This window comes from Hyla sarda, chromosome 2 (genome assembly GCF_029499605.1).
Source record: "Hyla sarda isolate aHylSar1 chromosome 2, aHylSar1.hap1, whole genome shotgun sequence".
NCBI lineage: Eukaryota > Metazoa > Chordata > Amphibia > Anura > Hylidae > Hyla > Hyla sarda.
The window spans coordinates 54,680,843-54,708,362 of NC_079190.1; the positions used below are offsets into that span (position 1 = coordinate 54,680,843).

General features: G+C 43.1%; 1 protein-coding gene across 2 annotated transcripts in view; it reads left to right on the plus strand.

The window, feature by feature from the left end:
* PAN3 (poly(A) specific ribonuclease subunit PAN3) overlaps positions 1-11,502 on the plus strand; it is a 55,935-nt gene extending 44,433 nt beyond the window's left edge. Inside the window, exons 15-18 of one of the 2 annotated variants that reach the window (XM_056561827.1) lie at positions 276-405; positions 635-699; positions 3,944-4,082; positions 5,260-8,103. In XM_056561827.1, the coding sequence (XP_056417802.1) occupies positions 276-405; positions 635-699; positions 3,944-4,082; positions 5,260-5,400 (475 nt within the window). In that variant the 3' untranslated portion in view covers positions 5,401-8,103. Of the gene's footprint in view, positions 1-275; positions 406-634; positions 700-3,943; positions 4,083-5,259; positions 8,104-11,363 lie in introns of those variants that run through there. The other variant, XM_056561828.1, reaches the window with a different exon arrangement.
* The last annotated feature ends 16,018 nt before the right edge of the window (positions 11,503-27,520 follow it).

The window sequence follows — 27,520 nt, forward strand, 5'->3', positions numbered from 1 at the left end:
GGGTTTCCTGGGTTTTATTTGAGAACCCTTAATGTTTGGGTCTACTGACAGATGTGGTTCCTGGAAGTCAAAGGCAAACTTTTTGATGGCAGATCCTTATCGAAATGGATTCCCCCGCTCATATACAAAGTGCATCACTTTATTGCTTAGACTGGCATTTCGTATAATTATCTTAATTAAAATGGAGTATGAAGCTAAAAATAAAGTAAACCACTTTTGTAGATAAAATATAAGAAACCCAAATTAGTTCATAATGTGTCTGTGTATTTCTACAGATATTTGCTGACAGACCAAAACCGGCTGCGTAGTGTCAATGACATCATGCCAATGATTGGTGCTAGATTTTATACTCAACTAGATGCAGCACAGATGCGGAATGACGTCATCGAGGAGGACCTCGCAAAGGTAAGGAAGTCTTGTTGGTGCTATAAAGTCTGTAGTTTATGGAATACAGATACGTGTTCAATTTACTCTCGTGTGTGTTTTATTTATTTATTTTTTTGTTAGCACACTTCTCGTGATACAAAGCATGTTTAAATATTTCACATCCTTGCATACGTGAAGGATTTGTGTTTTGCAGAAGCGATTTGCAAGGCATGAAAAAATATTTAACAATGTCATTACTTCCCTGCAGGAGGTACAAAACGGACGATTGTTCAGACTCTTGGCCAAACTTGGAACAATAAATGAGAGACCAGAGTAAGTTTTTTTTTTTTTCTTTTTTCTTTTTAATGAACCCTGGGGAACTGTTCTTGCTCGTTTCTAATAACCTTGTTTCAGGACAGACCCTGAAATAGCACTTTCTTTCTATACCATAAGGACGTGTTTCCCAACCAAGGTGCCAAAGACTGTCCAGGCATGCTGGATGTTGTAGTTTTGCAACCGCTACAGGCACACTGGTTGGGAAACGCATGCATAAGGTATCACTAAGCGGCTACCTCCTCCCCAAATGGTTTAATGACATGTCTCTACTTATCTGTGTATAGGGGAAGATGCATGCTGTTGGGGGGGGGGGGTTGTTGTTGTCAGACCCTAGCACTATGGACACTACTATAGTGGTGGCACTGCAGGAAAACTGAACAGTTTTTAGTAGATGACTACTGACTTCTGAAGTTCCCTTTAGAATCTGCTTATTGTCAAAGGACCATTATAACCAGTAGGGATAGTATAGTGATAAACCCCTCTAAGAAAGCAGAAGCCACTACATGTAGATCTCATAGTATCACGATCTGTCTGTGATAGGGTCCTTATTGTGAAGAGTGAGGGGAGTTAATAAACGAGGGCCCAATGAATATGACAATAGCAGCAGCATACCGTCATGGCCGTAAATGTTGGCACCCCTGAAATATTTCTAGAAAATGAAGTATTTCTCACAGAAAAGGATTGCAGGAACACATGTTTTGTTACACATGTTTATTCCCTTTTTGTGTATTGAAACTAAACTAAAAAAAAGGAAAAAAGCAAATTGGACATAATGTCACACCAAACTCCAAAAATTGGCTGAACAAAATTATTGGCACACTTTCAAAATTGTGGATAAATAAGATTGTTTCAAGCATGTGATGCTCCTTTTAAACTATCCTGGGGCAAGTAACTGGTGTGGGCAATATAAAAATCACACTTGAAAGCCGATAAAAAGGAGAGAAGTTCAGTTAGTCTTTGCATTGTGTGCGCCACACTAAGCATGGACAACAGAAAAAGAACTGTTTGAGAACCAAAACTGTGGAAAAATATCAACAATCTCAAGGTTACCAGTCCATCTCCAGAGATCTAGATTTGCCTTTGTCCACAGTGCGCAACATTGTCAAGAAGTTTGCAACCCATGGAACTGTAATCTCCCTGGGCGTGGAACGGAAGAGAAAAATTGATGAAAGGTGTCAACGCAGGATAGTCTGGATGGTGGATAAGCAGCCCCAAACAAGTTCCAAAGATATTCAAGCTGTCCTGCAGGTTCAGGGAGCATCAGTGTCAGCGTGAACTCAATCGACATTTAAATGAAAAGAAACTTTTTGGCAGGAGACCAGTAGGACCCCACTGCTGACACAGAGACATAAAAAAAATCAAGCCTACATTTTACCAAAATGAACTTGAGTAAGCCAAAATCCTGCTGGGAAAATGTCTTGTGGACAGATGAAACTAACATAGAGCTTTTTGATAAAGCAAATCCTTCTACTGTATGAGGCGAAATGAGGCCTAGAAAGAAAAGAACACAGTACCTACAGTCAGATATGGGGGAGGTTCAATTATGTTTTGGGGTTGTTTTTCTGCCTCTGGCACTGGGTGCCTTGAATGTGTGCAAGGCATCATGAAATGTGAGCTTTTGGGTTGCACTGTAAAGCCCAGTGTCAGAAAGCTGGGTTTGTGTCCGAGTTCTTGGGTCTTCTAGCAGGACAATGACCCCAAACATACGTCAAAAGGCTTTCAGATAGAGCAACAGGTGCTGGCACTAGTGAAACAATGTTAATAGTGCTGTGGATCTCATGGTTGAAGCAGCGGCAGGACTGCACCTCTGCCAATTCTGATCCTAACAGGTGCTCCAGCCGTATAGAGAAAGTGACCCTGAGGAAGTGCTGGAATCGGCACGAAAAAGCTATCGTGATCACTCTCTCTCCTGGGGCCCTGCCAGAACATGTGTTCCTTTGCACCCTGAATAAAGAAGCCAGCAACTGATTCAACACAAGAGTGTCCAAGTTGTTTCTTTCTTCGATACCTCAAAAAGCACCCAGAAATGGATGGCAACAAAGTGCTGGAGAGTTCTGAAGTGGCCAGCAATGAGTCCAGATCTAAATCCCATTGAACACCTGTGGAGAGGTCTTAAAATTGTTTTTGGGAAAAGGCGCCCTTCTTTTGCGAACTGCTCCAGGTCTCGCTTATTGGAAGAGTGGTCAAACATTCCGACTGAGAGGTGTAAGAAGCTTATTGATGGTTATAGGAAGCCACTGATTATTTTGTTTTTTTTCCAAAGGGTGTGCAACCAAATATTAAGTTAAGGGTGCCAAGTTGAGGTGACATTATGTCAAATTATTATTATTTTTTTCCAATACACAAAGGGAATATTTCATTCCAATACACAAAGGGAATAAACATGTGTATTGCAAAACATGTTACTGCAATCCTTTTCTGTGAGAAATACTTCATTTTCTTGAATTTTCAGGGGTGCCAACATTTATGGCCATGACTGTATGAAAAGCATTGAACAATGTAGGACAAATGAGGTATGTTAGTATGTACAGTGTTATGCACATATCCATAGGCTGCTATTTCCTTATTTGTACATGCTTGAAAGCTATACTGTCTAGAATGGATGCCCTCTCCTTTGTGTGTACATCATGATGTCCGACCTTGTAATTGTATACGAACTTAGTTCACACCTACCTGTGCTATAATTTTGAAATATTTAGTATGGATATTCCCTATTTTATAGCTTCACAGTGGCCTGTGTCAACCATTGGCTACAATGCAAATGAGCCACTGCAAGGAAGTAGATTTTCCTATACAGGAGAGAAATGGCATGCCGGCTCATTTCAACATTAATGGGTTTCTTTAACCTTAATGGGGAAAACTCATGGATAACCTATCATGTTAATAGGCCATCAATGGCGGATCTCCACAGGTGCAATGTATAGAGCCAGAATCCTCTGCTCTGTGTGTTGTGTAGTGACCACATCTATGTACTGCAATTCAGCTCCTATTGAGATAAATGTGAGCTAATGTGCAGTAATTTGATGCCACCAGTACACAATGTTCGATGCTAAGACTTCTTGCTCCATATGTACTGTACATTAGGCGCTGCTGCCATGAGCTGGCCGGTGGGTGTGCCAGGTGTTTGTACCCCATAAACAGCTATTGGTGGCCGATCTTACTACTTAAAGCCCCTGTTAAAAAGAAACCTTATGAGGATGGCATATTACAAATGAAAATTTTTACAAATTTTTCTTGTCAGATTTCAAAAAGACCCAGCCTGGTCAGAAACAGGCGACCGATATTTGTTGAAACTTTTTCGGGATCATTTATTCCATCAGGTGACAGAAGCGGGCACTCCATGGATTGACCTTAGTCATATTGTATCTTGTCTTAACAAGGTAATGTATTGACAGCCCTTTGTGGCTCCGCAGTCTGGGGAGTTTGTTTGCATCTTTTAAAGGAAAACTGTCAGATATATTCTCCTGCACTATCAACAGTACTGATGGATAGTGCAGGAGACACTGATTAAAACGAGCCCTACCTTACCTTTACCTTTTTTTCACCGCACTACTGTGGCTGTAAAGTTAGTGTAGGTCATAATATAGTGTCTTCATTGGTTTTTGTTGACTGATATCGCATTTTGTATGTGATCTTTGCCCCGATTGTTCATTTTAAGCAGCATACAAAATGAGTGTCTTAAAGGGGTTATCCGGCCAAAAAGCAGCACCTGCATTCTATGTGGGGCTGCGCCTCCAGTCTCTGAAAGCTCTTTCTGGGACTGGGGACGTGATGTAACACCCCGTCCCCTCGTGACATCACGCCACGGACCCTCTATTCATGACCCCCCGCAATCAGACATCTTATCCCCTATCCAAAGGATGTCTTTGGCCGGATAACCCTTTTGTGGATTTCCCTGGTTGCTTTGCGGCCAGAGACATTGCATCACTAGTCAGGTGTTGAATAGGAGCATAACAGTTCTTCAATTGGCGGGTGGGAGATAATTTTTCACAAGGCTGCTGAGAATTATAATTTTAAGCACAGTATGTATGGAAGGAAGCCTAGCTGTGCTGCAATGGGTGGGGTGGTTTAGGTGTGGGAGGGATATGTCACCTCCCACCTAGAAACAAGGGATCCTGGGAATTGTAGTTGGAGAGAGCACAAACGGGAAATAGCCAGTTCACACAAACAAGCCAGCAGAGTGATGGGGGATGCAGGACATGGCCATTTACCACCAACACAAGCACAAATCCTTGGTAAGCATGTCCATTACTGGCTGACAGATTATTAGTAAAGGCACCTTATGTTGGATAACCCTTTTAATTAGATGCCCTGTTTTAGAGCAGCATAGTATGAAGATGGGACTTCTCTGCCATAATAAAGAATAATATGGCTTATAGGAGTGAGCAAAGAGTACCATGCCCTTATTGTAGGTGTGCTGTATTCGCAATGAGGAGTACTAGCCATTGATTTATTGGACTACACTTGGCAGCCTATTGGCTGATCCTATCTGGTTTCTCTCTTCTGGTCATCATTTTAAGTTTCTTTATTTTTTGTTTTCCTCCTCTCTCTCTGCAGTTAGATGCTGGCGTGCCTGAGAAGATTAGTCTCATATCCAGGGATGAAAAGAGTGCACTTGTGGTAACGTACAGTGATCTAAAACGCTGCTTTGAGAACACGTTTCAAGAACTGGTTGCGGCGGCGAACGGTCAGTTGTAGTATTTGCTGAAAGCATGCAGGACATTGCTGAGGAACTAAACAGATTGCAAATTGCACTACAGCTGAGTTGTCATTGTCATCTCATTTCACTATTGGGAATCAAAACAGGAGATGAACAAAGCTGCTTGCACTTCAGTCAGGTACACTGGTACTTGAAGGGAAAACAAAACGTGTCGTTTCAGTTAACCGAGAGCTCGGAGGCTTTATCTGTGAAGGTTTTTTATTTCTATATCTAGGAGCACCATCGAATGGGTGATGTTCTTATTTTTCCCCCTCCTCTTGTATGCACTACTTTTTGTCTTTGAAGACTTTCTGACGTTTAAGGGAATTATATTTTTTCCAAGAACTATTTTCTTTATTCAGGGCCACAGTGTTCTCTTCACCAATGCCGAAAATTGTGACTATATTGTGTCCTGGTAGTGGATCAGTTTATTTTTTATTTTTTTTTTTCTTCCCTGTTTTAAACCTTCATAGAATCTCGTAGTATGCAAGCTCTCTGTCATACTGGTTTGTGAAGGTGCATAAAGAACATTTCAAAGAAACATCCATGTACCCATCAGGAGTGTTTGTCTCGGTCACAGCGCACGATTACAACACTTTATGGAGCTCCAGTTTATTTTTGTAACCTGTTAAAAAAACAAACAAACAAAAAAAAAACAACCAGCCGCCTGTTGTATAGACAATTTTCTGCTTATGCAAAATGTTTCCTATATATTATTTTTTCTTCTTCTTGGTAATGGCCACAATTTTCAGGAATAACTACCAAACCTTTTGATTGTCGTCATGTCGAAAAACGCCATCTTCACTAGGGTATGTTACACTGGATATGGAGACACTGTTAATGCGAACTGAATGAGTAACTGGGGCCAGGATTCTCTTTGGCGCTTCTTGAGAAACTATAGTTAAAAGTATTGTTTTAAATGACTCCATATTTTTTTCTCTCTCTCCTTTTTTGGGGGGTTTTCTAGCCTAAAAGCGGAGGCACCAATTTCTTACAGTAAAATTAGTCATGTAAAAAAAAAGGAAAAAAAAAAAGCAACCTATGTTAGACTGCCAAATATATAGAATAATGGACTGCACCACCTCTTGGCACTTATTACGGATATATTTTAATGACCTGATATGCTTTGCCCTGAAATGTAAAAGGGAGAACGAGGAGTTCCAAAAAAGAACTGTCTGAAGGACTCTTGTGAAGCTTCGGTATACATGTTGACTTCAGTTTTAATGATTCTCACTATGTATATTATTTAGAGAAGTCTTTACGGCTTCTCTGCTGTCCATTTTAAGCTTTAAAACCCTTACAGGATCTTGCATTTGGATTTCTTTAGTCCAGTTATCCGTTTGCATTCAAGGTATGTGTCACCTACTTAAAATATCCATGCCTTCATACACGTCCGATACTATACACATACATCTATACATAAGCAATTATACATATCATACGTACACAAGCACAGTTTCATACATACACACATGCTTACATACACACCTGATACACATTTTTTTTTTTCCTTTCACAAATTCTAATGCCACCATGAGAAAACTGACAACTTGCCACAGTTCAGTACATTTTGTAAGGATATTTAGTCTGTTGCCATGAAGAGGGGAATTTAAGAAAGAACTGTCTTTTATCATTGGCTTATGTATATGAGAAAAGAAGCAGCTGTCTTTTTTTATGTTTTTGACAAATCATATTGCAATTTTTTGTACAAAACAAAAGTACTTGTATTCTAGAAGAAAAATGCTTAATTTATAAGCGGATCTAATTATTATTTTTTATTTTTTTTCCTCTTTTTTTTTTTTTTCCCTTCTCCTTTTGTTTTGGTCATGCGTGTATAGGCATACAGGGTTTGTACCCGGCCTTCTTCCCCAAGATAATTTCCATACTTAAAGTTGTGGAAATAATACATGCTTCTAGTATTACACAGGATGAAGGGGATCGTGTCTATACTCTTTTTGGGGACCAATGTGTGGGGTTTAAGAGGGAAATGAGGGCTTTCAACCTTTTTAAATGACCAGCAAACCATTTGCAATATTGTGCTGTTTGGGGGGGAGAGGCCGACAGGGCGCAACATCTTTTAGGATTTATTTTACAATCTTTTTTTTTTTTTTTTTTCTCTTTTACAATTGGGTCATTCAATCTCAGGATTTACTTTAAAAAAATAAATAAATAAAGGGAAAAAAAATTAGAAACCGACTAAATAAAACATTTTTGGGGCATGCACTTATATTTAAGTTACTAAGGTATTTCCAAGCATTAGTCTTTAGTCTTGTACAGGTATTGTATGGGCTAATGTGTTGTAAATTATAATTTTTTTTTCTTCTTAGTTAAAATCCAAAACTAAATAAAAGTGGCCGGCATGCACCCCCCACAAATACTATAGAAGGATACAAGGTCATCATTCTCTCTCTGCGGAAATAAAAGCACAGAAAACTAATCACACAAGTTTTCTTCTACTTTTTTTTTTGTACATGTAACATTTTTTTTTTTTTATGTTCTGACTTGTACATAAGACTTAATGGTACATATTTTTATTTTCCCTGAAGTGAATCCTGTATTGTCAAAGACTTCAGCAGTTCCAGTGTCATGATCCCCCAAATGCTTCACATCTTTTATTATTTTTTTGTTTGTTTTATGTTTTGTTCATTTTTTGTTTTCACATGTACAGCAGTATTTTTTAATAAAGGATACAAGAAATAAGACTATTGTTGGTCTCCTTTTATTGTATTTGTTACTTTTATGTTACTCCTTGCTTGATGCAATTGCAGTACATAGTAAGGCTATGTTCACATGATGGAATTTCCGTGCTGAACTCTGCATGGATATTCTGCAGCAGCAGAGTCCCATCGATTTCGAAGCAGGTAATAGTGGAAGGCAAGAGAACCTCCAAATGGCGCTGCTGGTTCCGTAGAAAGGTGGAATAAACCAAGTCCAGAGTGGAGTGATGTAAGAACTTGTGGATTTTATTGCATAAGGATAAAACCAATAAAAGACAAAAAAGCGATACAAGACAGGATTACGCATTTCGGGGGAGCCACCCCCTTCTTCAGATCAGTGTGCAGAATATACAAACAGTGATTCTATAAATAGGGGGAAAAAAGGGTGCCAGGTACATTAAGGGGAGGGGTCATGCAAATTACATTCAGGTAAAACACTTAAGAATAGCATTAAAAAAAATGACCTTATATAGATCATATGTAGGTAAAAGTATAGACCATATGCTGTTATGCAAAGAATTAAGTGAGTGGCATAACTAAATCGATACCGGGGTCCAGATGTGAGCCAGCGTGACTGACAGTGGCCGCGGTTGCAGAGCTGATGCGCAATGCGAGGGCGCAGGTATCCATTTAATTATGCCACTCACGTAATTCTTTGCATAACAGCATATGGTCTATACTGTTGCCGACATATGATCTATATAATGTCATTATATTTAGTTTTTATGCTATTAAGTGTTTTACTTGAATGTAATTTGCATGACTCCTCCCCTTAATGTACCTGGTGCCCTTTTTACCCCTATTTATAGAATCACTGTTTGTATAGTCTGCATACTGATCTGAAGAAGGGGGTGACTCTCCCGAAACGCATAATCCTGTCTTGTATCGCTTTTTATTGGTTTTATCCTTCTGCAATAAAATCCACAAGTTCTTAAATCACTCCACTCTGGCCTTGGTTTATTCCACCTTCCTATGGAACCAGCAGCGCCATTTGGAGGTTCTTTTGCTCTTCTACGATTACCTGCTTTGTCCAGGATACGGTTCTATCTCACCTTTAACCTCAAGCTCAGCAGCGGTTCCGGCTACTTTTGTAACCCCACATGTGGGTTGATATGCAAGTTTAACACTTGCTCCAAGGTGAGCAGCTACTACCTAAGGGGCCTGCAAGCCCCTCACCTTTTTTCCTTTCCCCCTTCCCTATACCACCCAAACGGTATCACACGAGGTGCCCCCTCTGTTTCCCCCCCCCCCCCAGGATCAATTTCGAAGGGATTCAGCTGTGCTGTTCACATAGCAGAATTTCCGTGCTGTAAACATCTGGTGCGGAAATTCTAATTCAGGTATATGCAAAAATAATACAAGTCCATTCTTTCTGTGAACTCTGCACTGAAATGCTGTGGCCTCTGTGAGATGGTGTGTTTCCGAGCGGTCCTAGCGCTGGCAGGTTATGATGGTGCTCTGCTGTCATGGAAATGTCCACACAAATATCTCCAGGAACACATATTTACCTGATTTATTTATTCATTTGTTTTTTAAAGGCTTTCTTAAATGAGCTGAAGTCATTAACACAGATGTTCAAGTACTTTTTTTTTCTCACTGTACAGTGGTTAAGGGTAAATACTAGAGATGAGCGAACTTACAGTAAATTCGATTCGTCACGAACTTCTCGGCTTGGCGGTTGCTGACTTTTCCTGCATAAATTAGTTCAGCTTTCAGGTGCTCCAGTGGGCTGGAAAAGGTGGATACAGTCCTAGGAGACTCTTTCCTAGGACTGTATCCACCTTTTCCAGCCCACCGGAAAGCTGAACTAATTTATGCAGGAAAAGTCAGCAACCGCCGAGCTGAGAAGTTTGTGACTAATCAAATTTACTGTAAGTTCGCTCATCTCTAGTAAATACATACTAGACTGACTTGCTGTGAAAAAATCCATAGCAAATCCACACAACCTGTGCCTATTTTGTTGCTTATTTCTTAAAGAAAACAGTGAGGCTTACCATACAGGTTCCTGGGTTTGGGGATGTGATGTCACTCGGCCAATCGGGCTGAGGTTAGACAACTCTGCTGCTTGGGCCTATGAAGTCATGTGCCTGAACACAGTAGTGCTCCACAGCACCTTCAGTATTACGAGACCAGATCTAGTTATACCGAAGGTGGTGCATTAGCAAGGAAGGTAGACGTATAGGGGTGTTCTTCAAACGTTTTCTTTTATTTGAGGTACGGTCATATACACAGCTTATTTCATGCTGTGCAAAATCTGCTGCGCAGTGGGAAATATGCTGCGTATTCTGAGGCACATACACACGGCTGCTACTGGGTAGCCCTGTGTACTCCTCTGAGAATACGCAGCATATTTCCCGATGCACAGCTAATTTTGTGCAACGTGGGACTGTACCCTTACAGCTTAAAGAAAATACTTTCAAGAATGCCCCCATTTCATTCAATACATTTCCTTGTGACTATAGATTTCCAAATATCGCTATTTGACAACGAAGTCTCCAATATTCAGAACTGAAACCTAAGGTGGTATTCTCAGCACAAGACCACTGACATGAAAAGTTAGCAAATTCAAAAATACCTACTAAGGTTTATAGCAATGCTTTGTTCTGCAGATATTCACTACATGTCCTTTTCATTATTTGCTTTGTTTAGGGCGTGCTCCGTTTTATTTCTATGGGAGTGCCGGAAAGACCAGAGTACAGCACTCGGGCATCATCGGAGCTTCCATAGAAATGAATGGAGGACGTTCCATCTACCAGTAGATGGCACACGCCCCTCACTTGGAGAGCTGGGGGTCCCGTACCAGAGATCATGTGGTGTCTCCCACCAGTCAGACTGCCCGCGATCAGCTACTGATCACCTGTCCTGTTGCTAGGGGATAAGTTAAAATTAAAGTTCACTGGAGTTCTCCTTTTCAAGCTGCTGGAGAAACAGATTTATCTACTGGGTTACAACATTTCAAAGCAAACATGAGCAGTACGTCTTCTCTAGGTCTGCACTGATCTGAATCTTTTCATATAAAAAGTGCCTGCACAGAGAACACACAGCAGCACTGTCCCACTTCTGCCCGGAAAACTCCTGGGCGTGCAAGTGCATATGATCTGGAGCATTCATGTTGTGCGGCCAATGATGAACTAGGAGTCCTGCCCGACTTGTCAAGAGTAGCAGGGTGAAATAGAGAAATGGGATGGTTTTTTTTTTGACTGTTCACTGTGTAGTAAAACCAACACTTGAAATTTATTTTGCAGGTCAATAATGTTACACACTTATACTTGGCTTTTACCACGAAATAGAGAGGATTCTAGATGGTGCAATAGATAATTGCTAGGTGGAGTGTGGCGGTGCTCAGACTATGCATAGGATTCATCAGAACATCGGCAAGTAGAATAAAGGTAGTCGGCAACTCGCCATCTTCTTCATCTCGCTTCTTTATTAAAAATACTCACATTTATTACTCACTGTGTGTTTGCGTGTATATAAAACTGTGGGGGAGACTTATCATTGCGTTTACCCCTTTTTTTTTTCTTGTATATATTTTTGGGGGGGGCAAAAATTTGCGCATTGCGTCTTTTTTGATAGGGCAAAAAGCAAGTACTCTATTTTGTGTATTGTGGAATGCATTTACAGTGGATACTAATTTATCATGTGCATATTTTTTTTTTAAGACTTTTTTTTTTTAGCGCAAAAATACATCAGCTGGGGGATGCAGGAGCTGTTCCTCAACATTGCTAAACTACAACTGTCCCATGATGGGAGTAGTTGTAGTACCGGACAGTTAGGACTGCTACTCAATCCTGGACAGACTCTGCCCATGATGGGAGTTATAGTCCAGGGGCTGAGGGAGTAAATTGAACCCGGTCATTCTCCAGAGACCAGCTGCAATCCACATTTATTAACTAAAATCATGCGGCTCCCGGCGGGGGAATACTGTATACACTGTCACAATTAATAATCCTTACTGACGGGAGCTCTGGTGAATAGCTTTTCAACAATCAGAGCTTCTCTCTCGTATCGGGGATTATGAATTGTGAGAGCTGTATACAGGGGCCGGCGAGGAGCGCGGTGGAGCTGCATGTGCCACCGGCTTGTACAGTTAATAAATGTGGATCGCAGCGGGTCTCTGGAGAATGACCTGCTGCGATCTGCTCTTCAGCCCCCGGACTCTAACTCCCGTCATGGACTGAGTCTATCCATGATGGGAGCAGTAGTCCTAAAAGTCCCGCAGCCGGGGGATTTGCAAGTGCCATACCTCAGCGCTGCGGTACTACAACTACTCCATCATGGGACAGACTCTGTCCCATGATGGGAGTAGTAGTCCAAAGGCAGAAGGACAGATCGAAAGGGGGTCTCATGCCTGAGACCCCCTGCGACCTTTACTGCTCCGCCACCTAGTGATGATGCCATTAGGGGCGGAGCTACACAGTCCAGGCATGAATCTGTTCTCATTATGCGTTTTGCATAATGGGAACAGAGCCTTTCTGGCAGTGTGTTCCCAAACAGGGGTAGACTCTAGCTGTTGCTTAACTACAGCCCCCATGATGGGAGTTGTAGTTTAGCAACAATTGGAGGCTCCTTTTTTAGGAACATGCTGCATTATGTGCGCTCTCCCCAGGGGAGAGCGGAAAAAGTATATTAACCTCTATCTCTCAATAAAATGGTTAACAAGGGCTGTGGGAGAGTTTTTTTTTGTTTTTTTTTTAATAAAAATTTCAATGTGCCGTGCTTTTTTTATAATTGAATCTGACATAGTCCTCTGCATTCAAGTATCTGAAATGAGAAGAAAAAAAAGGTTAGTACATTTTTGGCGTACTCCCCTGGGGTGTTCCTAAAACAGGGAGCCTCCAATTGTTGTCTGCCTACTGTATCCTGTATATACAGTCCTCTATAGACGGCTGTATATACAGGATAGCGCACAAACACTTAACCCAGAAATGCTCAGCAGCAGCGTTGGTTAATTCTTTCCTTGCTGGGATCCTGTATAGAATACATGGGTATACTAATACAGCCGGCGATGGTAAGTAGTGATGCTCTGCACCTGTATATGCTATACATCCCTCCTCCCCTCCTTACATTCTGTGGCCCGGGCGCTCTGCATCCGAACCATGGAGTGGTAACCTGAAGGCAGTAAAAAAAAAAAAATATTGCCACAGGATTCAAAAATGACTGTATCTATACACCAGCAGAAACGCAAGAAACCCTGACAAAACGCAGGAAAAAGCTGTGAGTCACATGTTACTTATATGTCAAATAAAAACATATAATAGTTAAATTAACCCCTAACCTATGGGTTTTTGTTTCAAGTCCCATGCAAGTATATAGGACTTCCGGTACCTTACTCCACAAGCTCCGCTTTGTATCTCCTGGTGAATGTGTCAGTCTGGCTGGCAAGCCACACCCTCCCTGCATGCCATGCCCCATCTTGCAAAGACATGCCCACTCTTTAAGCCACACCCCTTTTATTTTCAGCTTGCAATATCTTTACCACAACTCGGCCACACCTGAGGGTGGGATATGAGGAGACGATATGGGATCAGGATTTAAAGATGGGCTATGAGGACAAAAGCTTCCTCCTTTGTTGCTTTTCCTTCCCCCTTAAAGATATGGTAGGAAAAAACGGGCAGCGCCAGGTATTCAGCTAGTTTTTAATAAAGAAGCAATTTGAAGAAGAAGATGGTGAGTTGCCGACTACCTTTATTCTGCTTGCCGATATACTTAGCTTTAATGTTTTTATTATTTTTTTAAAATAAACGAGGCGACAGACGCTACAATGAAAACTGATCGGCTCTTCCCAATTTGCATTGTGAGGGTACTGATCGGACATATAAGACCAGCTGTCTGATACAAGTGACTGTTGGCTGTAATATGCAGCTGGCACCCGCAGCATATACTCCCTTTATACATCTCTCTTCATACATATGTGAAATGCATACTTTCTCCTTGCACTGTATTAACAGTATGCGGTTAGCTCCGAGACTCACATTAGAAGCTGCTGCGTGTTTCAAATCTAAGTAGGGAATAGGATCTCCAACAGCTATAAAGATAGGTTAAATATTTTTGCACATATTTTTAATATACAGAGGTCCCTCAACATACGATGGTAATCCGTTCCAAAAGGACCATCGTTTGTTGAAACCATCGTAGGTTGAGGGATCCGTGCAATGTAAAGTATAGGACAGTGGTCTACAACCTGCGGACCTCCAGATGTTGCAAAACTACAACACCCAGCATGCGGGCATGCTGGGTGTTGTAGTTTTGCAACATCTGGAGGTCCGCAGGTTGAAGACCACTGTTAAAGGAAGTTGTACTCACCTCTCCCCGCCGCTCCGGACCCTCACCGTTCGTCACCGCTGCCCGGGATGTCGCCGTCCATTGCTGTCGCCGCGTCCCCGACGCTCCGGCAAGGCCTCTGCTTCCCCGGCATCCTCGCTCTCCGTCGCCGTCATCACATTGTTAAGCACGCTGCTCCTATTGGATGACGGGACGGCGTGCACAGCGACGAGATGACGACGATGGAGAGCGCCGATGATGCAGGGGATCCCGAAGAGGATGTGCCGGAGCCCCGAGGACAGGTAAGTGATCGTCAGCGGACCACACGGGGCACCGTGAACAGCTATCCGGTGGCAGCTGAAGCAGTCTGCGCTGCCGGATAGTCGTTTATGCGATGGCCCGACATACAAAAGCATCGTATGTTGATGCTGCCTTCAACATGCGATGGCCTCTGAGAGGCCATCGCATGTTGAAATTATCGTATGTCGGGGTCATCGTAGGTCGGGGAGGGGGTCACTGTAGTTCAGATTTAAAAAAAACTAAAAATGTGGTGCATTTCAAGCAGAAAATTATTTTACAGTTAGAAGTTGTTGACTTTAATTCCTAGAAAGGATCCAGTTTAGTTTTTGATGATAAATTTTTGGCTTTCATATGGAACCATCATAAATAAAGCCCCAGAAGTAGAGGCAACCACCACGGCTGCAGAGAGTGGATGTTCCCAGCTCCTGATTTTAGAGCCAAACCACATACAAGAGCAGAGCAAGAAAAGCAACAAGAAGGAAGAAAACAAACCAGAGTCAAATGTTTTGTAATGACTTCTGTTCTAGACTGTTCTACCACAAAAGTGACATTGCTGTAGAGTTGCTTGTGCCTGTCTTCTATAGAATACATGCTTACAGGATGTGTGCAATGTTAATACATTCTTGTATCACGGTCCTGGATCCAGTTCAGGCTGGATGAAGAGCATCACATGAGTCCCACTGTGAATGAACCTTCCTGGCTCAGCATGAATTCTACATTGCAAAGATTTCTCATGACTTCATAAAGCTTCCGATCCCACGCGATGATCCAGAAAATGCAATAACCCTGGGAGATCTTAAGGCAGGAATTGACTATATATAACTACAATATTTAGCTTCTTTACATTTCCGTTATCAGCCGTTATAATTGAGACTTATGAAGTCATTTGGTTCAGGTCAGGAATGTGGTTTGTTCTCATTAGAAGCAGAATTCTTCTATGATTTCAGTGGAGTGTTATTCCCAAATTGTGTGTTTAAGATATATCCAGCAATGTTTTATCCCTGTGTTAGAGAGGTCGAAGTTATGTCTTTCCTTACCCCATGTGGATTGGATGCCATTAAGACATGGTTTGGTTAAGTCTTCCTTTTCAACATGGAAGCCCTGTGCAGAACTGGGAAAAACTCCAGCACCTGCTGTTCCCATTTTTTTGTAAATACAATCTCTAAGTCATAAGCAATTATTTGTGAGAAGCTCCCAAAGCAACTCAAAGGAGTGAAAGCTGCTCATACATCTAAGGGTCTATTCACACGGATGGAATTTTCGCTTTCGGAATTTCGCCTCAAATGTAAGCCTAATAGACTTCTATGGGATTCCACACTTCTGAATTTCCGCATGCGGAATCTCTGCACTAATTTCACACAAAATCCGCACAAGCCAGAGGCCACCCAAGGAAGCAGAATTTCCGCCCATGTGAATAGACCCTTACCTACCAAGGAGTAACCATTCAGTTGGCGAACATTGGCTGAAAAAGACCATATGGTCCATCTAGTCTGCCCACTGCACTCCCCCACCCTGCTGCAATTCACATAAATTTGGTGTATGGTCTGAGCACTGACAGACTGACCCACACCAAGCCCCTTTAACCTCTGCAGTAATGCTGGCAGCATTCATGTATCTATTTCCCAAAGACAACCTCTGGATATGACACTAAGCACATGCACTCAACTCCTTTGGTTGACCATGGCGAGGCCTGTTCTGAGTGGAACCTGTCCTGTGAAACTGCTGTATGGTCTTGCCCAGTGTGCTGCTGTTTAGTTTCAGAGTATTGGCAATCTTTTTATAACCTAGGCCATATTTATGTAGTGCAACTATTTTTTTTTCAGATCCTCAGTTCTTTGCCATGTTTAACTTCCAGTGACCATTATTAGAGAGTTTGAGAGGAATAAAGCCAAATTTAAGACATCTGCTCCCTATTTGCAAGTGTCCCAATGGTTTGGGAGACCAATGATGAACTTGAATGACAGCAGGAAGTGCACAGAGGCAAATCTTTGCACAGCTGGATTGTCAGATTAGAAGGACGGTACCTAGTAATCCATTCTGTCTTTTGAGTGCAAGTGGACATCACTTACCAAGCCTAGGGCATCGAACAGTGTCTACACAAACCACCAGAAGATGCTTGCACAACATTGGGCTATGAGCCAGACATACAGCTGCAAGGGTTCCATTGCTTTCACTCTTAAAGGCTATTGTGGTCCAGAGAAAGATGGCAATTGAGGCTTGGAAGGGAGGTCTGTCCTCTTCAGTGATGAGTCGCGCTTTTGTCTTAGACACAATAATAGCCAGAGATTGGTCCGGAGAACACATGGGCAACGCCATGAAGAGGCCTTCACGAGGGAGCACACCAGGTGTGTGAGGTGGCATAATCAACAGCGCAGCATTAATTAAATTTGGTTATGAAACTAATGGTACGGCCATCTCAGGAGCTGTTTTTCAACATAATAACACCAGACTCCATTGCTTGTGCTGCTGTAAGCAACCTTCATGGCCTAAATGAGCTACGATGGCCTCCAGCGTCTACGGACTCATCTCCAATTGAGCACGTTAGTGATTGTAATTAGTCGGCAATTGTAAAGGGAGCTTCTGGCAGTGGATCATGTTGATTTGTGTGCCAATGTTGATGACTTACGAGAGATATACTTCATTATTCACTTTTTTTTATCACGTCTTAATTATGTTTATGGACTTTTTCTGACATTGTCTTTTTTTTACTGCAGAATATATGTTGAATATTTATTTTTTTACTTGAGGAGACTTGACTGTGATTTGCTTGTATAGTACACTGCAGTAATATTGTGTACTGTGCTGTCGTTTTGCTGTTCTTCTATTAAACCCTGCCTATGGCAAGGTCTATTAGAAGCGTGATCTTAGTTCCATGGGGAAGGCCTCCTGCTGCCTTGACAATTTATTGGCACAGAGCAATCAGACACCATAAGCCTAGAGGCCACAGTTGTCTGTGACCAATGCATTTAGGTGGTTATACAGCTGGGATCAGAGTTATCTCTGATGATCCTGGCTGCTGACAGTGGCTCTCAGCTACTGATAGCAACCAGTGCCTGATCCACATGTTCCAAGCTCTCATCCAACTTATACCTGGCATGACAAATAGATAAAAATGTGATAAAAAAGAAAACTTTGATAAATGTGTCATGCTCGGTGCACCTGTAATGTCCTGTCCACTTTTACCAATGCTTTTGGTTAAAAAATAAATAAACACAGGGGTACTCCAGTGGAAAACCTTTTTTTTTTTTAAATCAACTGGTGCCAGAAAGTTAAACGGATTTGTAAATCCCTTCTATTAAAAAATCTTAATCCTTCCAGTACTTTTTAGGGTCTGTATACTCAAGAGAAATCCAAAAAAGAAATGCATTTCCTCTGATGTCATGACCACAGTGCTCTCTGCTGACCTCTGCTGTCCATTTTAGGAACTGTCATGAGTAGGAGAAAATCCCCATAGCAAACATATGCTGCTCTGGACAGTTGCTAATGGACAGCAGAGGTCCCCAGAGAGCACTGTGGTCATGACATCGGAGGAAATGCATTTCTTTTTTGGATTTCTCTTTAGTATAAAGCCCCTAAAAAGTACTGGAATTATTAAGATTTTTTAATAGAAGTGATTTACAAATCTGTTTAACTTTCTGGAACCAGTTGATTTAAAAAAAAAAAAAAAAAAAGTTTTCCACGGGAGTACCCCTTTAAAAACATGGCATTGCTCCAAAAAGCATCATTTTTAATGTATTTATGGCAGAAAACTGATGTTAGTAGATTGACTGACGTATATCTGCCCAAATGTGTAAATGGGAGTTTATAAAGCTCATTCACATCAGTATAATATTTGACTGCTGCAGTTTTCAGGGGAAAAGAGAAAAGGAGATATTTGTTTTAACACACGTTTGCACCATTTCTGTAGCTCTTACACTAGTTTAGTCCACCTTAAACTATAAAGTTGGGCCTCAACAGTAATGCGCCCTAAAGCTGTTGGTGATGCAAAGCTACAGAGGTAGTTTTCCAAGAAATACACAGTCCTTTCTAGTTTATGTGACCATTCTCCACCAGGGGTATTTCATGTATTTACATCCCTCTTTACAATTTCCATATAGTTTTATGATCCTTGACCACAAGAGGGAGATCATTGTATAGTTAGTCTCTTTATTAATCCAAATACAAGTAAGTATGTGATCTGTAAGTGTTAGACGTGTGATCAACATTTCTAGGGGGACTGTGTTAACATCGATCCGAGAATACAATTGTGTGTATTAGTTTCAGTTGCACTTTTTATTTTATTTCATTTTATGAGCCATTCCTGATCTTGGAGAAAAAAAAATAGAATGAGAGATAATAATCAAGTACCGAAGTGTAAATGAGGCCTAATATGAATAAATCCGTATGGTACTGCTGTTCGTTCGATCATAGATCCCTCTGATGGTGTTAGTTAGGGTCATTGTATAAGGGAACCCAATTATGTTAGATTGGTCGTTGTATCAGAGATCCCTATGATGGTATTAGATGGGATCATTAGGACAGTGGTCCCTATGGTGGTGTTTTATTGGGGTTATTATATAAAAGAACCCTATGATGGTATTAGATGGAATCATTATGACAGTGGTCCCTATGATGGTGTTTTATTGGGGTTATTATATAAAAGAACCCTATGATGGTGTTTATTGTGGTTATTATATAAGATAACTCTGTGATGGTGTTAGATGAGTCATTGTATCAGTGATCCCTATGATGGTATTAGTTGGGGTAATTCTATCAGGGATCCCTAAGATGGTGTTAGTTGGGATGATTATGTCAAAGATCCCTTTGATGGTGTTAGGTGGGGTCATTATATCAGAGGTCCCTATGATGGTGTTAATTGAGGTCATTATATCAGAGGTCCCTATGATGGTGTTATTTGAGGTCTTTATATCAAAGGCCCATATGATGTTGTTAGATGGGTCATTAATCTGTGGGTCAATATGATTTAAACAATATCTACACTTCTTTAGGTTGTGTTCAGATTTGTAATAGCAATTATTGAATACAAAGCCAGGAATGGATCATAAATTGAGGTCACATGCCCAAATCTGGAGGGATTAGTGGGAAGAGACTGGTGATGGTGGTGGTGGGGGGGGACAGGACACTGGAATCATCAGAATGGGAGTGGCAAGGAATTGGTAAGGGAAGTATGACTTCCTTAATTTTAGTTACTTTTAATTATATTACAGCATTGGGAATATTCTTTTTCTTAAGTGGTAGAACAACTCTTTCAAGGGTGGCTACCTAAGGAGACATTATGAGGGTGGGGGCACAATTTATGGACCTAAAAGAGCACTTTGCGTTTACATTTATTATATAGCATGAGGACCGAAGCTTAATGTGACCATCTGACTGCTCATATGCACTCCTCAGAAAGATAAGGGAAGGTGGTCAAATTATGGGCACCAAGAGAGCTTGTCCTCACCCCTCTTTACCTACGAAGGACAGATATTTCAACAGATACGGGGGACCACTATAGGGACGAGAGTAGCCCTGGCTTTTGCAAATCTATTCATGGGATGTTTCGAAAATTCATTCATCGCAAATAACCATCTCTTCAAAGATCATGGCATACTATATAAGAGATGCATTGATGACTTTTTCATCCTATGGCAAGGACCCACAGAGAAGATAGACCGCCTGGTCAAGGAAATCAATGCTAATGATGGGGGGGGGGGGATCACTTTAACCCCAAACTACCCTGCTGAGAAGATCACATTTTTAGATCTAGAAATTCCCCACATGAATGGAGAAATACTCGCTTCTACATACTTTAAAACTGTAGATTCAAATAGTTACATCTCATTCTACAGTGGTCATTACAAGAAATGGCAAGAAAACACCCCTTATGGCCAATACAAAAGAATGAGGAAAAACTGCACTGTTGATGCAACTTTCACCACTCAGGCCAAAACCCACGAGGAATGGTTCCACGCCAAAGGATACCCGAGGGCTCTTATCAGAGATGCATATGCCAGAACAAGAGATCTGACCCAAGAGGAATGCCTAGATAGGCGGCAGGAGACAGCAGACCAGATTGAAAAAAATGCTGAAAAAAATAAGGAGAACCCCTTTCGGTCTAATTTTGTGACCACCTATTCAGCCGGACAACGTGCCATAAGGAATATCCTACAAAAAACATTGGCACATCCTTCTGTCTGACCCATACCTAAAAAAAACTCTATCCCCAAGACACCAAGGATCACATTCGGCAGGGCTCCCACCCTAAGGGATATGATTGCTCCAAGTAAATTGAAGCGCCACACCTCTAAACTGGACCAGGAGCATACAGGTGCAATGCACCCAGATGTATGTGCTACCAGACTATCCGACATGGGGCAACATCTTTCATGAGTACCAACACAGGCAAATCGTTTCAGATTAAAAAATATCTAACATGCCAATCCAGGTACATTGTATACCTCAATGAGTGTAAGTGCAAAAAACAGTATGTGGGAAGAACCACGCAAACCATTACACATCAGACTTAACCAACACCGGGCAAACATCAGGAAGAGCTATTAACTAACATGGGCTCTCACAACACTGCAGCAAGCATCACCCTGGGGACACTGCTTCTGTAACAATCACCCCGATTGACCAAGTCCCCGGACATCTGACAAATAGATTAGAAGCCTTAAAGGGGTTATCCACCATAAGGGGATTTTAGTACGTACCTGGCAGACAGTAATGGACATGCTTAGCAAGGATCTGCACTTGTCTTGGGGCTAAATGGCTATGTTGTGAGATTACCATAACACTGTGGCTAGCTTTTTGTGAACTGGTATTTCCTGTTTGACCTTTTTTTTTTTTACTACAAATCCCACAATTCAATTTTTCTCCCTCCCACACATCAGCCACCCCACCCATTGAAACATAAATGAGCTGCATCCATCAGAAGACCTGTGGTTTTCAATCAGGGTGGCTACAGCTTTTGCATTAGTTGCAGATTGATCCCTCCACCCATTGGAGCAGACAGGCTCCCTGTCATCAGCTGACTAGTGAGTCAGGTCTCAGTCACACTGCAACCTGGGAAAAATCTGAGACAACAGTCATTTTGTATGCTGGTAAAAATAAATATTGGGGTGAAAATCACAGAAGAATTGTGAGAAAACCGTCACACACAGGTACAGACACTATATTATGAACTACACTAACTTTACAGCCCCTGTAGCATAGTCAAATAAAAAAAAATTCCTGGAATACCCCTTTAATAAAGAAAGAGATGTTCTGGATATGCAACCTGGGATCGCTCCAACCACAAGGCCTGAATGAAATGACGGAACTCATCCTCTGTGAACATTGTAGACACTTTTTGCTGGCCTAACCCCCCCCCCTTTTTTCTACGAATATGGCCCCCCCTTCCCCACAACCGCCCCCCCCCCCTATAGCTTTACCCTACATCCCTCATGCATTTCTTAGTTATGGGAACCATATGTATACCCACATAACCCCCATACCTTTACCAGGCACTCTCTCCAATCTGGGGAAGCTCACTTTTCTATACAACCCCACTAAGCCCTTCCTCTACAAACATCATTCCTTTTAGGTGGAACTCCCGTCCACCACATTTACACGAGGGTATCCACTCTGGGACAACCCACAATTAACAGGTTTAAAAATTAACCGGGTCTGCCTTTACTTATAATAGAACAATGATGGCCAGTTTAGCCTGTATTAATCAGGCACACCCCGTTTACTGACAAAGAGCTATATGCAGTTTTTAAGTTTCTAAATATTTAATTCCTCACCATATACTGTGTCTCAGTCTGTGTATTTATGCCCAAGGTATCCCTGCACACACAGATTATCACCAATATCTATATTTATGTACAACACAAATAGAGAAACATAGCCGCACATCCCCCATTTGTATTTTAATCTACTTGCTTCTCAGCATAATAAAAAAAAAAACCTAACAGGTTGTTAGTATACATTTTGATCAAAAAGTACAAGCCCCTTCTCCACGTCAAGCCCACCTAGTCAGAGTGGGTCCCTAACCTAACACTGGCATAGTGCCGGGCGGCCACCACTGCCACCGAGACACCATGCCTACAGGGGGATGTGCGGCTATGTTTCTCTATTTGTGTTGTACATTTGTAGTCTCTCCCTTCTTCCATGGCCAGCACTCTACTCCACCCATTTGGCCCAGGCATTTTTAATTAGCAGGAGACTGCATAAGGGTTTCCTCCTAGCATTCTCCCAGCCCTCTGGTAGGGAGCACATGGTAGGTTTCACACTGGTGTAGTTCTCTGTGGCGGCCATTGTTTCTGTGATGCTCTGTCTGTGGGGTGGTGCGGCCCAAAGCCAGGGGCTTGGTTGGGCAGCAGTGTGGCTGCCTGGCTACTGGGTCATTCCCCCTGTGGGCATGGTGTCTCGGAGGCAGTGATCGCCGCCCTGCGCTACACCAGTGTCAGGTTGGGAACCAACTCTGACTAGGTGATCTTGACGTGGCGAGTGGGCTTGTACTTTTTGATCAAAATGTATACTAACAACCTATTAGTTTTTTAAATTATGCTGAGAAGCAAGTAGATCAAAATACAAATGGTGGATGTGTGGCTATGTTTCTCTATTTGTGTTGTACAATATCTGTATTTAGTTGCCCTCTTGGAATTCCTTATATTACAATCTACCTTCACCTTTATTCACGATCCTGCGGTACATTCGCATTAGGCTTGTGAAGCCGGGGATCGTGACTACCAGCAACCCTGTGACCTCCATTACAGAGCACTGCAATGTATCGGCATCACAGCCCAGGACTGCATCTCCCATGCGATCGCGCAATATAAAGCACGGATGCACATAAAACTGACCTCAAGCGCTTAGACGGCGTCACTACAATTCACTTCCGGAATGCTATTGCGATTGCGACCTCCGATGATGCGCTATAATAAGCGCAGCGCATGATCTTTCCGCATCCACGCCAACACCGGAGACCGGTGCCGGGGGGAGGCCCCACCTAAATCCCTCTGCTTCTAATGTTACAATGTATTTTTCTCTGCAGTACATATGCCTAGCTTTGTTATAATGCTTGTTACACTGTTAATACAGCTGGCCTCTGTGTGTGACGTTAGTTTGTTTACAAAACATACGGGCCGGCACATGAACTTGCTATGACGTCACCAGACCTGCCCCCTGGCCAGGACAAGCTTTTTTCCACATCTGTATGTATATATAAAGCATGTATCCCCCCTGACCTGAGGAAGAGGGGTGCAGACCCCCACGAAGCGCAATGTCTCACTCTGTATGAAATAAAGAATGCTACTGCTTTACTACAACTACTCTGGAATCTGGTATTTGCACCATGATGTCCCACCACCAGCAAGCGCCAGGCAAGTGTCAATCTTCTACTACCACACTGCTCTTGCGGTTGTGGTGTCCCGGTACAGGACCTTGTCCTGTCCCTGTCTAAAGTCCCCTCAGCTAGAGCTCCTCCATCTCCACGGGGCTCTCCTGAAAGGCTTGCCCCTTGGTCGCCTCATGTCAATGTATTTACATGTATATTATTTAATGTATAGGTAATAAATGTATAGGACCTTCCTAGGTCATGTGATCTACCGTTGTGAATGCATGGAGGTTTAATGACCTTCCTGGGTCATGTGATGTACCCAGAGTTCACTGGGTTCAGGACCTACAGCTTTGATGGCCAATGAGCTTAGTCCAGCCCCCTATTATATAAGGTCTGTAAATTCTCTCTCTTAGTTCTGGAATATTAAGCCAAGCACAATCAGCATATCTTCAATCTCATCTCATCTAACACCAAAGCCTAAAGAACCAGCAGCCACTAAAACCGTGAGTTATAAAGCTCAACCTACAAATCTTGTGTGACTACTGTTCCACTCAAATCTTATAATTAGTAGCACAGTGGCCTGCTTAAAGCTCATTACTACCAGTCCCAGCAAAGCCTTTGAGGAACCTGCATCCCGGTTGCCTCAGGAGAAACTGTTTAATTGTAAAGACTGTTGCATACAAGTTCAAGTAAAAGTTTCCAGTTATCTCATAAATCTGCTGTGGACATTCCGTTTACTCTCTCTGCCGTTTGTGGGCCGGTTGGTGGCAGGATCTCCAATACTAAGCAAACCGCACCCTGGCATCACGAAAAGTAAGGGTTAATGCCACCATACCCTTCATTCACCATTGCAACATCCCGACTCCACACGGTCTTCTACCTATCTACACACCGCCCCAGAACCCTGGGTGCAGACTGGCACAGGCTGCTACTGGTACCTACAAGTGATCCACGGTGTTGTGCTCGGAGCACAACACCATAAGGTGAACAGGTTTTTATTTACCCTCACACTCACATTATCACGAGATAAAGGCACAGGGTGTGCCGGTGCTTTTCCCCTTTTTATCTTTCACATTAAGTTGTCCTCACCCCTTATTATTGTCATATTCTTGGAAATCACTCCTTATATTGCATTGCCTACCTTATACAAGTCACGTAGGCATAGGATGGCTGTCACTCTGCTTAGGTCAGCTGATCCATTTTTGGATGTCCAGAGCATCGAAACATAACTACCCCTCATTGTTCACCAATATAGCAGCGTATACAGATATAACAGAAGAGGAAAGTGCTATCTTTTAGGGAGATGTTGAGTGATTTGCTGAATGAATGTGTGAATAGTACATTCTAATGGGATTGTTCTTCAGACATAACAGTCCCTAAAATCAGCATGTTATACAATGAAGAACTTTGTAACCATTGTCTATTTAATTTATCATTTAAACGCTATACTAGCTGTTACAGTTCATATATAGATGTTACGCCGAGCGCTCCGGGTCCCCGCTCCTCCCCGGAGCGCTCGCTACACTTCCCTCACTGCAGCGCCCCGGTCGGTTCCACGGACCCGGGGCGCTGCGTTACTACCTCCGGCCGGGATGCGATTCGCGATGCGGGTAGCGCCCGCTCGCGATGCGCACCCCGGCTCCCGTACCTTACTCGCTCCCCGTCAGTTCTGTCCCGGCGCGCGCGGCCCCGCTCCCTAGGGCGCGCGCGCGCCGGGTCTTTGCGATTTAAAGGGCCACTGCACCGCTGATTGGTGCAGTGGTTCCAATTAGTGTTTACACCTGTGCACTTCCCTATATCACCTCACTTCCCCTTCACTCCCTCGCCGGATCTTGTTGCCCTAGTGCCAGTGAAAGCGTTCCTTGTGTGTTCCTTGCCTGTGATTCCAGACCTTCTGCCGTTGCCCCTGACTACGATCCTTGCTGCCTGCCCCGACCTTCTGCTACGTCCGACCTTGCTTCTGTCTACTCCCTTGTACCGCGCCTATCTTCAGCAGCCAGAGAGGTTGAGCCGTTGCTAGGGGATACGACCTGGTCACTACCGCCGCAGCAAGACCATCCCGCTTTGCGGCGGGCTCTGGTGAAAACCAGTAGTGACTTAGAACCGATCCTCTAGCACGGTCCACGCCAATCCCTCTCTGGCACAGAGGATCCACTACCTGCCAGCCGGCATCGTGACAGTAGATCCGGCCATGGATCCCGCTGAAGTTCCTCTGCCAGTTGTCGCTGACCTCACCACGGTGGTCGCCCAGCAGTCACAACAGATTGCGCAACAAGGCCAACAGCTGTCTCAACTGACTGTTATGCTACAACAGTTACTACCACAGCTCCAGCAATCATCTCCTCCGCCAGCTCCTGTACCTCCTCCGCAGCGAGTGGCCGCTTCTGGAATACGACTATCCTTGCCGGATAAATTTGATGGGGACTCTAAGTTTTGCCGTGGCTTTCTTTCCCAATGTTCATTACACTTGGAGATGATGTCGGACCAGTTCCCCACTGAAAGGTCTAAGGTGGCTTTCGTAGTCAGCCTGCTGTCTGGAAAAGCCCTGGCTTGGGCCACACCGCTCTGGGACCGCAATGACCCCGTCACTGCCTCTGTACACTCCTTCTTCTCGGAAATTCGAAGTGTCTTTGAGGAACCTGCCCGAGCCTCTTCTGCTGAGACTGCCCTGTTGAACCTGGTCCAGGGTAATTCTTCCGTTGGCGAGTATGCCGTACAGTTCCGTACCCTTGCTTCAGAATTATCCTGGAATAATGAGGCACTCTGCGCGACCTTTAAAAAAGGCCTATCCAGCAACATTAAAGATGTTCTGGCCGCACGAGAAATCCCTGCTAACCTACATGAACTCATCCATCTTGCCACTCGCATTGACATGCGTTTTTCCGAACGGCGTCAGGAGCTCCGCCAGGATATGGACTCTGTTCGCACGAGGCGTTTCTTCTCCCCGGCTCCTCTCTCCTCTGGTCCCCTGCAATCTGTTCCTGTGCCTCCCGCCGTGGAGGCTATGCAGGTCGACCGGTCTCGCCTGACACCCCAAGAGAGGACACGACGCCGCATGGAGAATCTCTGCCTGTACTGTGCTAGTACCGAACACTTCCTGAAGGATTGTCCTATCCGTCCTCCCCGCCTGGAAAGACGTCCGCTGACTCCGCACAAAGGTGAGACAGTCCTTGATGTCTACTCTGCTTCTCCACGTCTTACTGTGCCTGTGCGGATGTCTGCCTCTGCCTTCTCCTTCTCTGCTGTGGCCTTCTTGGACTCTGGATCTGCAGGAAATTTCATCTTAGCCTCTCTCGTCAACAGGTTCAACATCCCGGTGACCAGTCTCGCCAGACCCCTCTACATCAATTGTGTAAACAATGAAAGATTGGACTGTACTATACGTTTCCGCACGGAGCCCCTTCTAATGTGCATCGGATCTCATCACGAGAGGATTGAACTGTTGGTCCTCCCCAATTGCACTTCTGAAATCCTTCTTGGACTTCCCTGGCTTCAACTCCATTCCCCAATCCTGGATTGGTCCACTGGGGA